The sequence below is a fragment of the Apis cerana genome, linkage group LG9 (genome assembly GCF_029169275.1).
Source record: "Apis cerana isolate GH-2021 linkage group LG9, AcerK_1.0, whole genome shotgun sequence".
Classification (NCBI taxonomy): Eukaryota; Metazoa; Arthropoda; class Insecta; order Hymenoptera; family Apidae; genus Apis; species Apis cerana.
In genome coordinates this window covers 2,909,698-2,923,809 of record NC_083860.1, presented here as the reverse complement: position 1 = coordinate 2,923,809, position 14,112 = coordinate 2,909,698, and the positions used below count along the sequence as shown (strand labels likewise).

The 14,112-nt window shown below is 24.6% G+C and overlaps 1 protein-coding gene across 1 annotated transcript in view; it reads right to left on the bottom strand.

The window, feature by feature from the left end:
* Positions 1 to 14,112, bottom strand: part of LOC107996409 (muscarinic acetylcholine receptor gar-2) — a 59,395-nt gene that overhangs the window by 36,959 nt on the left and 8,324 nt on the right. Inside the window, exon 2 of the mRNA XM_017054440.3 lies at positions 6,742 to 6,923. Coding sequence (XP_016909929.2) covers positions 6,742 to 6,839 — 98 coding nt within the window. The 5' untranslated portion in view covers positions 6,840 to 6,923. The remainder of the gene's footprint in view (positions 1 to 6,741; positions 6,924 to 14,112) is intronic.

Below are 14,112 nucleotides of genomic sequence, written 5' to 3'. Positions count from 1 at the left end.
AGATAATTTCGCAGTACTTTAAAAGAAAATGATAATCAAGTAAAAATCATTTTACAATTATCTATATCTATTATAAATTACTATTATTACTATTATTTACTAAAAATAAAATATTTTTTAATAATTAATTTTTCTTAATTTTAATTTAGATATATATTTCTTTACAAAATTTATAAATTTCAGCTCATCTTAGCTATTTTATATTTCTACATTTATTACATTATTTATATACATGCCTTTTTTCAAACCATAATTTTCATTCATTCATAGACTAGATATTGTACAATTAATTCGTTTTGTACGATTACGCATTTCCACAAGTAAAGAAATAAAAACTATTAAAAATTAAAATTAACAAAAAAAAACATATAGTTATAAGAAATAAATCTAATAAAAATATGATCATTTTTTTGCGAATCAGATCCAAAAAAATGTGATGAACGTTAAAAAAATAAGCAAAAAAGAAACACGACAACTAGGACATACGTGGGATTAAACTTTTTCGCTCCTATAATTTTGATACAAAATCAGCATTGAGCTCAACCTGACAAAAAAGAGGGATTTTTCCCATGGTGAAACTCTGATCTTTTGATGAACCTTTGCACAATGGTACACATTGAAAAAACTGAAGCTAATGACATCCAGTTTCGAGGGCAGACGTTTAATAGTTTATGGGTTATTTGAAATTGCAATCTCTGTTTTACCCTCTAAAAAAACGAGACCACGTTTACAAGAAACGGCTGTTACATGATAGAAACTTCAGAACCCACTGTTCTTTTTCAACTCTTTTTCAGATAACGTAATCCTTTAATTTTGCAAGCGCCGCTATTGTGCAGGGGACTCATCAAAAAATCATGGCTACATCTTGGGATCTCTCTTTGTCGAAAAAAGTTCCACCAGGATTCTCGCGATTTTTCGCGATCGAAATACCGAACTGACAACGATTCAGCGACGAGCAAATATGTTTATATCTATCGAAAATACAATGGATATAAGAATTTTCTTTCGAGATGAAACGATAGATAGCGATTCTTAACACGAGCGATTCTTTAATGTGGCGTGAAAAATTGATTTTTGATAAGAAAGAAATATTGTAAAACGAAATTTAAGATAGTTAGACTGAAGATTTGTACGTACGCAAAAGGAAGATCAAATATGTGGAAAATTTTGTTTTCGCTTTTTGACATTTTTTCGAAATTCATGACGCGAACGTATGCGTCATAGAATAGAACATTTCGATGACGTGTACGTTCGCGCCATCCCGATACTGAATATATTATATTAAAACGTGATTTATAAAGTTTTGAAAGTTTGAAAATGATTCATTTGAATTAAAGTTCGATCGTTTATTTAATTTCATTGTGAAAAATATAAAAGTACTACGCATTTCTAATTAATCTTTTTCTAATTAAGAATAATTACTCTCATTCATGTATAGACATAAAAATATCTTCTATTAAGAAAAAATATGATTAAGGATCTAGAAAAATACACATCATATGAAAGTAATTAAATCGAACTTATAAAGTTTTTAACAAGTTCTCACGGTATTCAGTTATTCAATATAATTTATGAAACCGAGATTGATGAATTTCAATTAAATAGTAATTCACGAGGAAAGAACACTAAGAATTTTAAGGATCAAGAGAGCAGGAGTGAAAGCGGCAGAATAAAACGCAAGTATGAATGAAAGTGTAGCACGTGTTGATTGTACAAATTAAATTTATGATAATTCCATTCGTTTTTCATTCATAAAAATATCTTATAATATCATTAAAATTTCTTCAGACTTTTATTAAAATTTATGCAATCAAAATATGCATCTAATATTCGCTTTACCGTCCATGGATTAACCAATTAATGTTTGAAAATGAAATCTCATTGAGTTTGAAGTGTGAATTTGACTAATTTCCTCTCCTTTCAATTAAACTCGCAGAAGCCACGATACATAAATGTTCAAATTTGGCCTGAACCGCAGACGATATGCAAAATTAAACAGAAAGTGTTCACGCATTACATGCAAGTAAATTGTTCGAAGAGCTCGATTTAGCATTTATATAAAGAATAAATTTATAACAAACTTTTAAAACGAAATCGAATCATCACAATTCGTCGTATCACAAATAAATAAATATTATGCAAGTTTAATAAACAAACTATCGCTATTGGGAAAGAAAAAGTGAAAGATATCTCGGTCGATCATTTCTGTTCACCTTGTATAAAGAAGAAAGATTCGAAATTCGAGTAATGCCATAAAAAATAAATGTAAGTAACTGTAAATGAAGCAGCATAACTCGAGCATCGCGATACAATTTTCTAGAATTTCATGGAATCCGATTTCGTTTACTCGTTTATATTAATTGGAATGCAATCTTCCATTTGAAATATTCGCTCCAGAAAAGTTCCAATACATTTAACCTATCTCGGTCAAGGGAATAAAAGAGTGATTAAAAATAGCATTTATTCGTCTCGGTGGAGAGATATGCATAATATAAATATATAAATATAAAATTCCTTTTTCTATATAATTATACGTATATAGCAGACAGGTAAAATAGTTGTGCTGCGAAACTTTGAAAAGCTAATCTATTTCTTGCTCGATATCGATTGTTTATTAGGAAAAAAATAAAAATAAAAAAAAATAAAAATAAAAAAAGTAAAAAAAGAAAAAGAAGGGAGAAAATATTCTGGCCAAGCATCCCCTTTAAAAGAAATTGTTCTCGATAGTAATTGCCTTTCACAGGTACACCGCTTGCATTATCGGAAAACGCAGAGGCCGTCCTTTGAAACGAACGTTCGTTGTAGGTATCTGTTTGCAATTCACCCGTATATGTGTCCTATCAGACCACAGCAGACTGACAAAGCGAATCTTTGGTGTAAAATTTTAAACTTGCTAGGCCCTGTTAATATTTACACAAGAAATTTGGATATACAACGGTGTTATCATAATTTGGAAGCTAAGTACACAAGATGATAAAAGAAAGGTATTTATTATTTTTCTTCTAAGCTCTACTTGGTGATGTATTTATATGATTACATTGTACAATAATTTATTTTATTTAATAATTATAAATGATGATACATGTGTTTATCTTTTGACACGATGCTTTCACAGTAATTATATTTGCAAGCTTTATATTTTGGTTTAATCAAGAAATATTACCTATTCATATTACCTATCATATTATAACGAAAAAAAAAGAATAGTTTTCTTCGTTAAGTAATTATTGCAAGAATAATCGAAAATTTATGAAAATAAAAATGAAATAATTATCGATAAAACCTTCATATTTACTAAACGTTTTACTAAACATTCATATAGTGACTTTTTTTGAACAATGAAAATAGAATTTAATTTGAAATTAATTTTAGACACTATTGAAAAGAAATCGAAATTTACTTCGATATTTTCTTTTCAGAAATCTTAATCATATAAAATCATTCAAGACACTAGAAAAAGAACTTTTATGATACGAAACTCAGTTAAACTATTTAACTTTTTACATTAAAAAATTTGTACAATTTATAAGTAGGTATTAAATTTCTAACTATTTATAATAAAATAATGTATTTTTTTATATATATAATTATTTCAATTTAGTTGTAAATAAGTGTTAAGATTATTAAGATCAGACTAATATTTCCCTCAAAATAATAGAATAATTTATCTAAAAAAAAAAAGTCTGTTCCATTATCCAAACCTTTTCTTATCCAAACGCTATTAGCTCGGACAATGGAAGTTTCTTCTGTATACAAAAATATTTCGTTCAATTTTTATTTTAAAAAAATATAAGATATATTGGCGAATGCATATAAAATATTCAGAGATATATTACTCTCATATCAAAAAGGATGCATCGTTCTAGAAGTCTTTTAACAGCAACAAGAGGCAAACGAATACTTCATTTACCGCATGCACAGCCGTACTCATTAAGCGCGACCAGAGGAACAATGGTGTCTCGAAAAGGAACAAGACCCTCAAGAAATTTTTGCCTTCGTTTTGGTCCCCAAGAAAATTCATTTCCTCCAACCTTGGTGTTTTCTAACCATCCTCACGGACAACCAATATCGACTGTACGAGAGAAACCACATGATGCTATTAATCTTGAATAATGAACATTTTGAGGAAGCAACGATAGATCATGCGTCAAAATTAGAAATTCGAAAAATTATGTACGTACAATTTCCAATTTGTGATTCGTATATTGTATTTTTCCAATTTTATCGTCTTAACTATGTAAGATGATGTAATTAATTTATAATATTTTTACGATTAAATATTTTCATATTGTTAATGTTAAAATTTATACTTTTTTTCTATGAAAAACTTTTTTTTATTATGAAATTTGTGAACGTGAATTATTAATGCTGATAAGTAGTAAGTTTTAAATGATAAAATATATAGAAATAATAGAAATTTGTAAAATTTTACTAATCATATTAGTTTAATTAAGCTCTTTTGTAATACATAAATATTTCTATCTATAATTAATCCAAGAAAATATTTATTCCACAAACACAATTTTTACAAAATTACAAAAATAAAATTTCCAACTAATATGAAATTGATATTGTAAAAAGAAATAATTACGTAAAAAATGATTAATATTTTAAATATCTTATCATAAAGAAATATTAAATTAAAATTAACTCATAATTTAAAAATAATTCAAGATTTTTTTTAATAAAATTCTCTGCTAAAATTCGTTGAACGTTACGAACATCATGATAAACCGACCGTCAAGATCGAGATCGTTTAATAAGTCCTAATAGCATATTAATGTTAAAGAAAATGTAGGTCAACATTTCTTTCATACCCATTTCAGAACATAATTCAGATTTATAAATACCTCTCCTCGTACCTTTTGCTAAATTGCTCCGTAACTTCATATCTTTAAGCGAAACAGTTCGAAAATTTCGCGTGTACTAAGCACTAGATACTTGCTAGTGAGCGAAGTAAATAACCGAAGATGATTATTCCATAAATACACGTCGTCACTATTTGATGCAGGAAGATTGGAATCGCTACGAATATCTAGCTGTAAAATGTTATTAGTAACAGTGAGATGTTTTAATTTTATAAAAAAATGAAATAGATTTAAAATTTATTATCACATGAATTAAATATAATTAATTTAATCATACGTAAATGTTAGATTGAAATGTTTTTAATGGAATTTGAAAAAATTTTGTGAAAAATAAATATTCTTTCATAAAATTATTATTTCATTAAACAATACTTTATTTTGCAATATTTTCTGTAAATCTTCTTGAATCTTCTTTTATTTTAATAATAAATGTTCAAATAAATTGAAATTTTTCTTTCTCTTTATATAAATAAACTAAGGATAATTGCTTTATTTTCTTGTTCTCTTTAGAAATTTTGATCTACAGGTTAAAATAATTGATTTTAAGTTTAAAAAAAAATAGATCAAATAATAAACAAAGTTTAAAAAAATAATTAAATACATATCAAATATCCATTTGAATAAATTTGATAGTACCATATAATTTTATTATCATTCAATACAGACACAAATTACGATTTAACTTGAGTGATTCCTCGACTAGATAGGAATCTGACGATACTATGTGTGATATTTTGTGCTGATATTGCATATAATATTGAAACAATATTAAAAAAGAGTTTGTAGTTGAGTATCGCTCTCTATCTTCGAACCTATTATCTTTTAGCTTTACAAATTTGCATTAGGAATATAATTAGGAGTATACATATATATTAGGAGTATATATATATATTTAAAACGAAAGATAAGGACAAAATTTTTTTGTGTTGTTTATGATACTTAATAAACGAATAAAATAAACATTTTGTGATATAGTGTTTTAGATAAATTAAAATTTGAATTTTATCAATAAATTTTTTAATAATATATAATAATTTGCTTTTTGTTTTTAGCAAATTCTTATTAATAATAATTTAAGTAATATTGATAATTAAATAATAATAATTTAAAGAAGAAAATTAATTAATATTTATATGAATATCATTTCATTATAAAATCTCAATGAATATAAGAGATTGAAAGAAAATATATCATAATTAAATAAAAATAGAAATAATATTTAAATTTAATCAATAGAAAATATGTTTAAAAAAACAAAAAATTAAAATTTTTGCAGCATTAAAGTTAATTTGACAGAAATTTTACATGTTTAATGGCAGTATTAGAAATATAATAGATTTAAATAATTCTCAATATTAAATTAGTCTTATAATTTTAATGATATTTGAATATTATTACATATAAAAAATATAACTTCTATGTTATATATAAAATTTTATTTGAATTTATTAAAATTTATTTTTTGAATATTTTGATAATCTAAAAAAAATTTTTAAATTTCCATTGTAAGGTTGAAAATATTTTCAAGCTTTTAAAACCTAATTTCCTTTATATCATATTATAGAATTTTTAATTATGCAGTTCTCTCCGAATTTTATACATAGAATATAAGTAGTTGCAATTTAACATTTTAAAAGCGGGTTTAAAATACGAGCAATTTTTATTTTGCTTTTTTTTTGCTCTCATTTCTTAAAATATCAAATATTATACCAGTTATTACTTTAATCATCATCAATAGAAAATTTTTAGTTACATAATATATGTCTTCGTTTTGTAATTTTTGTATTTGATTTTTAATTATATATCTTCTTTTAATTCTTTTAATTGAAAATAAGATATAATATATAGAATATAAAGTTATAAATATACTCACCATTGTGTCATATAACGCGTGCTAATAATGAAGACAGGAGAAGTAGTACGATTAGCTTCGGTGCCATTTAGGCTGCTGTCTGTCCCATTTATCTCCATTTCACTAGGCGAAAAATTGCGGTGGCAGTAACTTTCAAAACCACTGACACCTTCACTTTAATAACCAATCACCTCTTGAGCATTCTGAAAAGAATACAATAATTATTGTAGTAATATATTTTACTCTTAAATCAAATGTTTCAAATAATTTTATATTTTTAATATTCATAATATATTTTACAACTACAAGAAAAATTAAATTATATCAATATTATATCAATATTATTAATTATATCAATATCCAAAAATAGCATTGTTAAATTTTCAATTTTAATTCTCTTTATTTAAGTCTCTTTTTCTCTCTTTTAATAATAATTCTTAAATTTGAAATATAAATATTCTATTCTTTCTATTTTATTCTATTCTTATCAAAAAAATCCTTAATAATAATTATGAAAAATAGATACAAAATTTTATATTAAGCACTTAAACATTTGTATTAATATATATAATATATAAGATAATAATAAATATATCTCTTTTCAATAAATGTATTTTTTGAATATATTTTCTTTGTTAAAGAAAGTATTATAAAAGAATGCTTTTATCATAAATAATATTCTTGATACTCGAAGAATTAATTAACTGCAAATTAGTAGATATATCTTGCAAGTAAGCTTATGTTACAAGAATTAATTCAATCGCATTATTCTTTACATGAAATAATTTTTGTGAACAGGATTATAATAGGTCAGGCTAATTGGAATTATTTCAAATAATAGAGAGAAATATCTCTTTTAGCAATGGCTTGTCCCCAAGAGCAAATATATAAACCAGATAAAGACACCGAATTGAAATGAATTCGTTTGCGAATGCTATTGAAATCGCTGCATCCTTTTATTATTGATTTTCATCTAAATTGATATTCATTTATGTTGAAAGGAATGTTTGAAGATTGAAGGCTATTCGACTTTATAATTTACTAAAAGAATAATATTTAGGTCCCATGTTAGGAATAGAAATAAAATATAATTTATGCTTTTTAAAAAAAATTATTTAACATTGTTATTATTTTAAACAGAATTTTTTTTTAATATTATTAATATATTATAAATAATATTGAATAGAATTTTTGACGTAAATTAATTTAAACGTAAGTTAATTAAGTATAATTATTGATATAACTATTTCTATGATTTAAAATAATATATAAAAATAATATATAAAAGATTATTAAATTTATATATACAATCTTATAAAATAAATTTACATATAGAAGATAGAAAAATAAAATTTGTATATATCTGCATTAAACATTAATATATTACATATATATCAAATAAAAAATCGCTTAAATAAAATATATTCAAAAAAATTTATACAAATACTTTTTCATCATGCAATTGTTTTTGCAAATCGTAAATTAAATTTTTGCATTCATGTGACACGCGACAATTATGCATTTCATTCTCTTGACCTTCGTAATTTTCTGTAATTTGAAAAAAAAATTTATTGTAGAGATTGACCATTATTCTAAATTATTCTAAATTATATCAAAGCACGAAATTATAATATATATAAAACTATAATATATAACAAAAACACTGTAAATTTTGGTCATTTTTATTCAATAAGCAACCTCATAAATATTTTCTATATTATTTTAATTAAAAAATTTGTTTTTTATATAAATTAAAATTTGATAAAAAAATATTCCATATAATTATTGTTATTATAAGAAAGTTTTTTACTTTCACAATATTTTATTCTTATAATAAAGATGAATGAATTTATATGTATCACAATGGAATATACGTATGATAATTCTATTCTTTCAAGAGGATACATTTTAACCCCCATTTTATTCGACTCACACGGTTTTTTTCAATCTTCCTTAATATCAATGCTTTTTACATTTATATTGTAGTATAACGTTCAAATATTTTTTTAAAATATTTATTATATTTTCTTTAAACATGAAATGTTCCATTTGAATTGATGTTATAATGTAATATTTAAAAATATTTTGGACAATGATTGAATGATTTTACTCTTTTTTTATTGTTAGTGAAAATATATAAAATATTAATACATATGTGAAGATTAATTTTTTTTTAATAAAATTATATATTTTTATATTGACGTATTAACAAAAGAATTAATAAGTTATTTATAATAATTATTTATTTTAAAAAATATCTTTTATATTTCTATTTAAACAAGTTAAATTATAATATATTATATATATTATATCTTATATAATTATTCAATTTTTATTTGAAAAATTTTCCAGTACAGCATGAATTTCTAACCTGTGGATTGCAACTTCCAAATCGAAGATTTTTTTCAATTTATTTTTACATGCAATTATTTAATAATATAGAAAACTTCAAAATATAATTTTTCAGCGTTTAAATTTACTTCAATATAATTATTTGAAAATACAATAAATATAAACAATTCATGTAGCGAAAAAAATCTTAAAAACTCACATGACATAGATATATTAAATATACACGTATTATTCTTTCTACAGATTTTCAATATTTGTTTTTAATTCCCGTCGTATTGTATATTTACTTAACCTATTATAAAAAAAATAAAATTTTACACGATTATAAAAAAGAAAAAATCTGGCAAATTACTTTAGCTATTACAAAACAGAATCATATCTCAAAAAAACATTAAGCAACACTGATCTAACAAGATATTCAGACAGATTTAAATGGCACATCCTATAATCATCAATCGCAAAAATCAGCATGTCAGTCATTTTATTATCCTAGAAATACTTTTTCCTCCCTATCAGTTCGTGCAATAGAAATCCTCCCCTCCTTTCTCCCCTACTATTATTATTCACGTCATTTCCTTAAGTAACACCTTTTTTCCCCCTAGTATTTTTCCATTTTCAAAGAAACGTATCTCTCCCTGGGCCCTTTCTTATCCTACCAACTTTTAACCCTCGATGTATTCCACGCTTCATTTTGCATCACTAGTCAAACATGAGAGAAGTATCGTGGACCTCAATCTAACCGTACGTCTTATCTGTGCACGTCACGTTCGTTCGGATGCGAGTCAACGATACAGGGTATTTTTTTTTTTCTCCCCTCCTCTCTCTCTCTCTCTCTCCCCCTTACAGATCGCGGCTGCGGTGTTTGGGCACAGGGTCAAATGAGTTTTCGTGGCACATGTCGTACCTCTGTGTGCGAGCAATGTGAAACGGACGAGAGATAATGAAAATGGAACAGAGAGAAGAACCGAGCCACGATTCTCAGCTAGGAGGAAAGTGAGAAGAGCCTGACATGTAGGAAATTTCGAGGAATATGTAGTTTAATGATGTAAAGCCACAAACCACTCCGATGGGGTGGGGTCAAATTAGAATGATCCTAAAAACGAGTCTTTGTACCTGCAGAAAATATTTAAGCGGAAAAACTTGTAATTATATTTCGTATGTCCAATTATTTCGTATATAAATATGTGAGATGTTATTTATGAAATTTAAACTTTTCGATGATTTTTGATTGAATTTATATCAAAGCAAATTGACATTTCGTTTAAATTTTTATTTCGATTGTGATATAATATTGATTAAAATATCTAAATATTTGAAACAAAATTTCATTTTTGAATTTCGAGATGATTTTTTTATTTTTTTGTTGATAAATTTATCTGATTTAATATTTATGGACAATCAATTGTATAATAAAGAAACTTCATATCCTAGAAAGTTTGTCAAATTTTTGAGAAATTATTGAGAATAGTTTGTAATATTTAAAAAAATAATTCTTGATCTTTAGATTTCATCCCTTAATAAATATTGTTTCCATAATTTCTTTTAATGATCTCTTAAAAATTAAATAATTCTATAAATTTTTCTTAATTATCTAAAATTATGAATAACACAAGAAAACTCGTATTTCTTGTTAAACAATCATCATTCAATTATCTAATCTGCAAAGTTTCAACTTACTAAAAAATTATTAAAAAATTACTAAAAATTAGTAAAAAAATACTAATATAACTATAACAAAAATTTTCTTAATTATTAAAAATTAAAACAATACAAAAAGATTTTCATTCTTATTGTATTCTTACTTTATTAAATAGTTATCATTCAATTATTTATTTCAATTATTCACTGCAAAGCTTCAGTTCAATAAAAAAAACTGATACACCAATAGACTTATAACGAATATTGTTGACAACGTTTCCCACGAATTATCGATCAATAGATTAAAATGTTATTCCAAATATCTGGCAAGTTACGCGTGAAACCTCCACTATGAATACGTGAAACATGTAGTCATATACATGCGCAACGAATCATTCTGAACAATTGAACCGACGAATCAGACAACGATCGCATATCGACAGTCGGTAATTCGTTTCGAATTTATTGTTATTTCAAATGATACAAGCAGCGGCCATTGGATCAGCTCGAAAATCCATGAACAATCCTGGCTTTTTCCCCATTTATCTCGCTCGTTCCCTGTCTATGAATTTCAAACAATTTGCTAATCCTTGTTTTTCACGCAGTTAGGGATCCCTAGATTCTTTGCATTTTATTTTCGCGTGTATTACTATATGCACACTACTCGATGCCACTCATCGATTACCGATTAACAGTTTCTCCGATGTAACTTCAAGATATATGTAGATTCACGTGAAAAATGGATTTTCGATTAAATGTAGTTTATTCCAACTCTCGATGGCATGAATTATGCATAAGCATAAATTAAATAAAACGTTCTACCCTTGGAATTAAATAGCAATAAAAAGTATCGTATAAATTAATACCATTTAAATTGTTTTGTGAATCGATTTAAAAGTTCCTTTTTTTTTTTTTTTTTTAATTGTGTGAGGAGAATAAAAAGTGGAAATCAATTAGATAATGACCAGATTTTTCAGAGAAGTATTTGTTCATTCTGGATAAATTGAATTTTATGATGATTAAAATTTGAAAAATGAAATAATAGTGATTGAAAAAAAAATGTTTTTCTATTCTAAAAACAAAAAAGTTTATTTGTACAGAGATTTAATTATTTTGATTTATATCAAGAATAATCATTTCTATCTTTTTTAAGAAAAATTATAATTCCGTAAAAATTATTATTCCGTAATTATATTAGAGAAGAATTATAATTAAAATATATCATAATTGAATAAGTTGTTTTTTGTTATAAATCCAATTCAATTGTTCACAATAAATATTTCTCACTAACAATATTTTTTATATTTATTTTATTATAAATTGATTATATAATTTATTCCAATAATAATAGCGAATATTAACAACAATGAAATTATTCTCGTAATATCAACTATCTGATATTCATCTTCGTCGGCAATTAATCAATTCCTTAATCAATTCTGAATCCGAAATTTCCGATATTAATGGAGAAATAGAAACCAAATTATCAAAGATCTTGTATTAATAGATAATATATCAGACATGACAGATTCCTTTATCTTGTCGCATACAGTTTCCAGACAATGGACAAATAAGAGACAATTTAGTTTTGCAAAAATCGTGAAAAGCGTTTGCTATTTAGTTTGAGAAAAGGAAGTTGCCGCTTCCAGTCAGCTGATTGAATATCCTTCTGCAGCGGAGATGAAAGTCGTTGCAGCTTGGAATTAGATCGATATATAAGTATACAAATATATTTTCTCCAAGGGGAAAAAAATTGTCGATAAACCTAGTTTGACGCTTTTTCCCTTCCTGTCGGCTTTAATGAGATTCTCACCGATTAATCTGAATCGATCGTTTCGTATTTTCTTTTCTTTCTCTCTCTCTTCCCCCCGTCCCTTCCTTCCCTTCGTCGATAACATTCGATCAAAGATCGAATAAAACGTTATCGACATGCGCATTATCGACAATTTCGATCAATCAATTAAACATTTGTATCAATAATTATCCCAGTTTCGTTATCATCCATGCTCGAAGATTAATGATTGAAAATTAATTTTGATCTATGAAAATTTAAGATGATTTATTGAGTTTGAAAATATCGTAATAAAGATTAGGAAAAATTTTCGCAAATTGTTATCATGGACTTTGGTTTTGATGATATTTATTTTTAAATAATTTTTTTACTATTAAAAGTTGCATTTGTTGCACGAAATATTCAATAAGAAATTTCTGATAAAGATAAATATTAGAATTGGACAATTTAAAAACTTAAAACCTTTCGAAATTCAAAAAGCTTCGAATTTTAGAATCTCGAATTTAATAATACTTCCAATTGAATTCCAATTTTTTAAAATGTTACAATTATATAAATAATATCAACATGAATTAAAACAATCGAATTTTGTAGATAAATAATTATTATTGAATAACTTTGAATCTAAATTTAAAAAATGCAGAACATCAAACTTTATTTATATTCTTGTTCTTGAAATTCTGTTAAATTCTTAAAAAATAAAAGAAAGAATAAATATTATAGATTTCAATTGATGGAAATAATTGGCAAATCTAAAGATCAGAATTCTATTTATTTTTAATTATAAAGAAACAGTTTCATTTGTTAATTCTGATAACTTAATAATTTATTTTCTTCAGCTACTATTCAATATTTTGAATACAAATATTTCATTACAAAGAAGAAGCTAAAATTATCTTTTTCATTATTATCGTGTATTCCATATTTAACTCATGTTTATTAAACTATATTTAATAACTATATTTAATATAAAACTATTTAACTATATTTAACTAAACTATATATAATTAATTAAACTTATATTATATATGATTTATTTACAAACCAATTATTTACCAAATATTAAAGTTACTTTAAAAAATAACTTGAAGTGTCAAAATTTCGATCCAAAATATCTTTTTATAGATATATAGAATATTTAAACGAGCATGATGTTCCTTTGAATGACGTTGAACATATTGTTATCGATTTCTTCTATATATCAAGTAAGCAAGCTTGTCATAAACGCTTCTCATTCTCCTCTTAACCGGCTTTAAACATCACTCAGCGATTTAGATAGTCTATTATTGTCCATATGTGCTATGGGCGAAACTACTAAACTTCTTTTATTATATGGCTATATATTTTTCGATTTTCATATTATTATATACCAAAATTTAGTCTTTTTTTTTGTCAATTGATTAGAGCAACACAGATATAATTAATATTAAAGAAATTAATAAGTAATCATCACACATATGAAATATCATTTTTATTATAAATAAAATTTTAAGCTAATATTTTTAAAAATATTTTTCATACACATTCTACATGTTTTTTTAAATAATTAATTAATTTCATTATTCGTTATTATTCAGAATTTATAAAATAATTTTCAAATTTTCTATTTT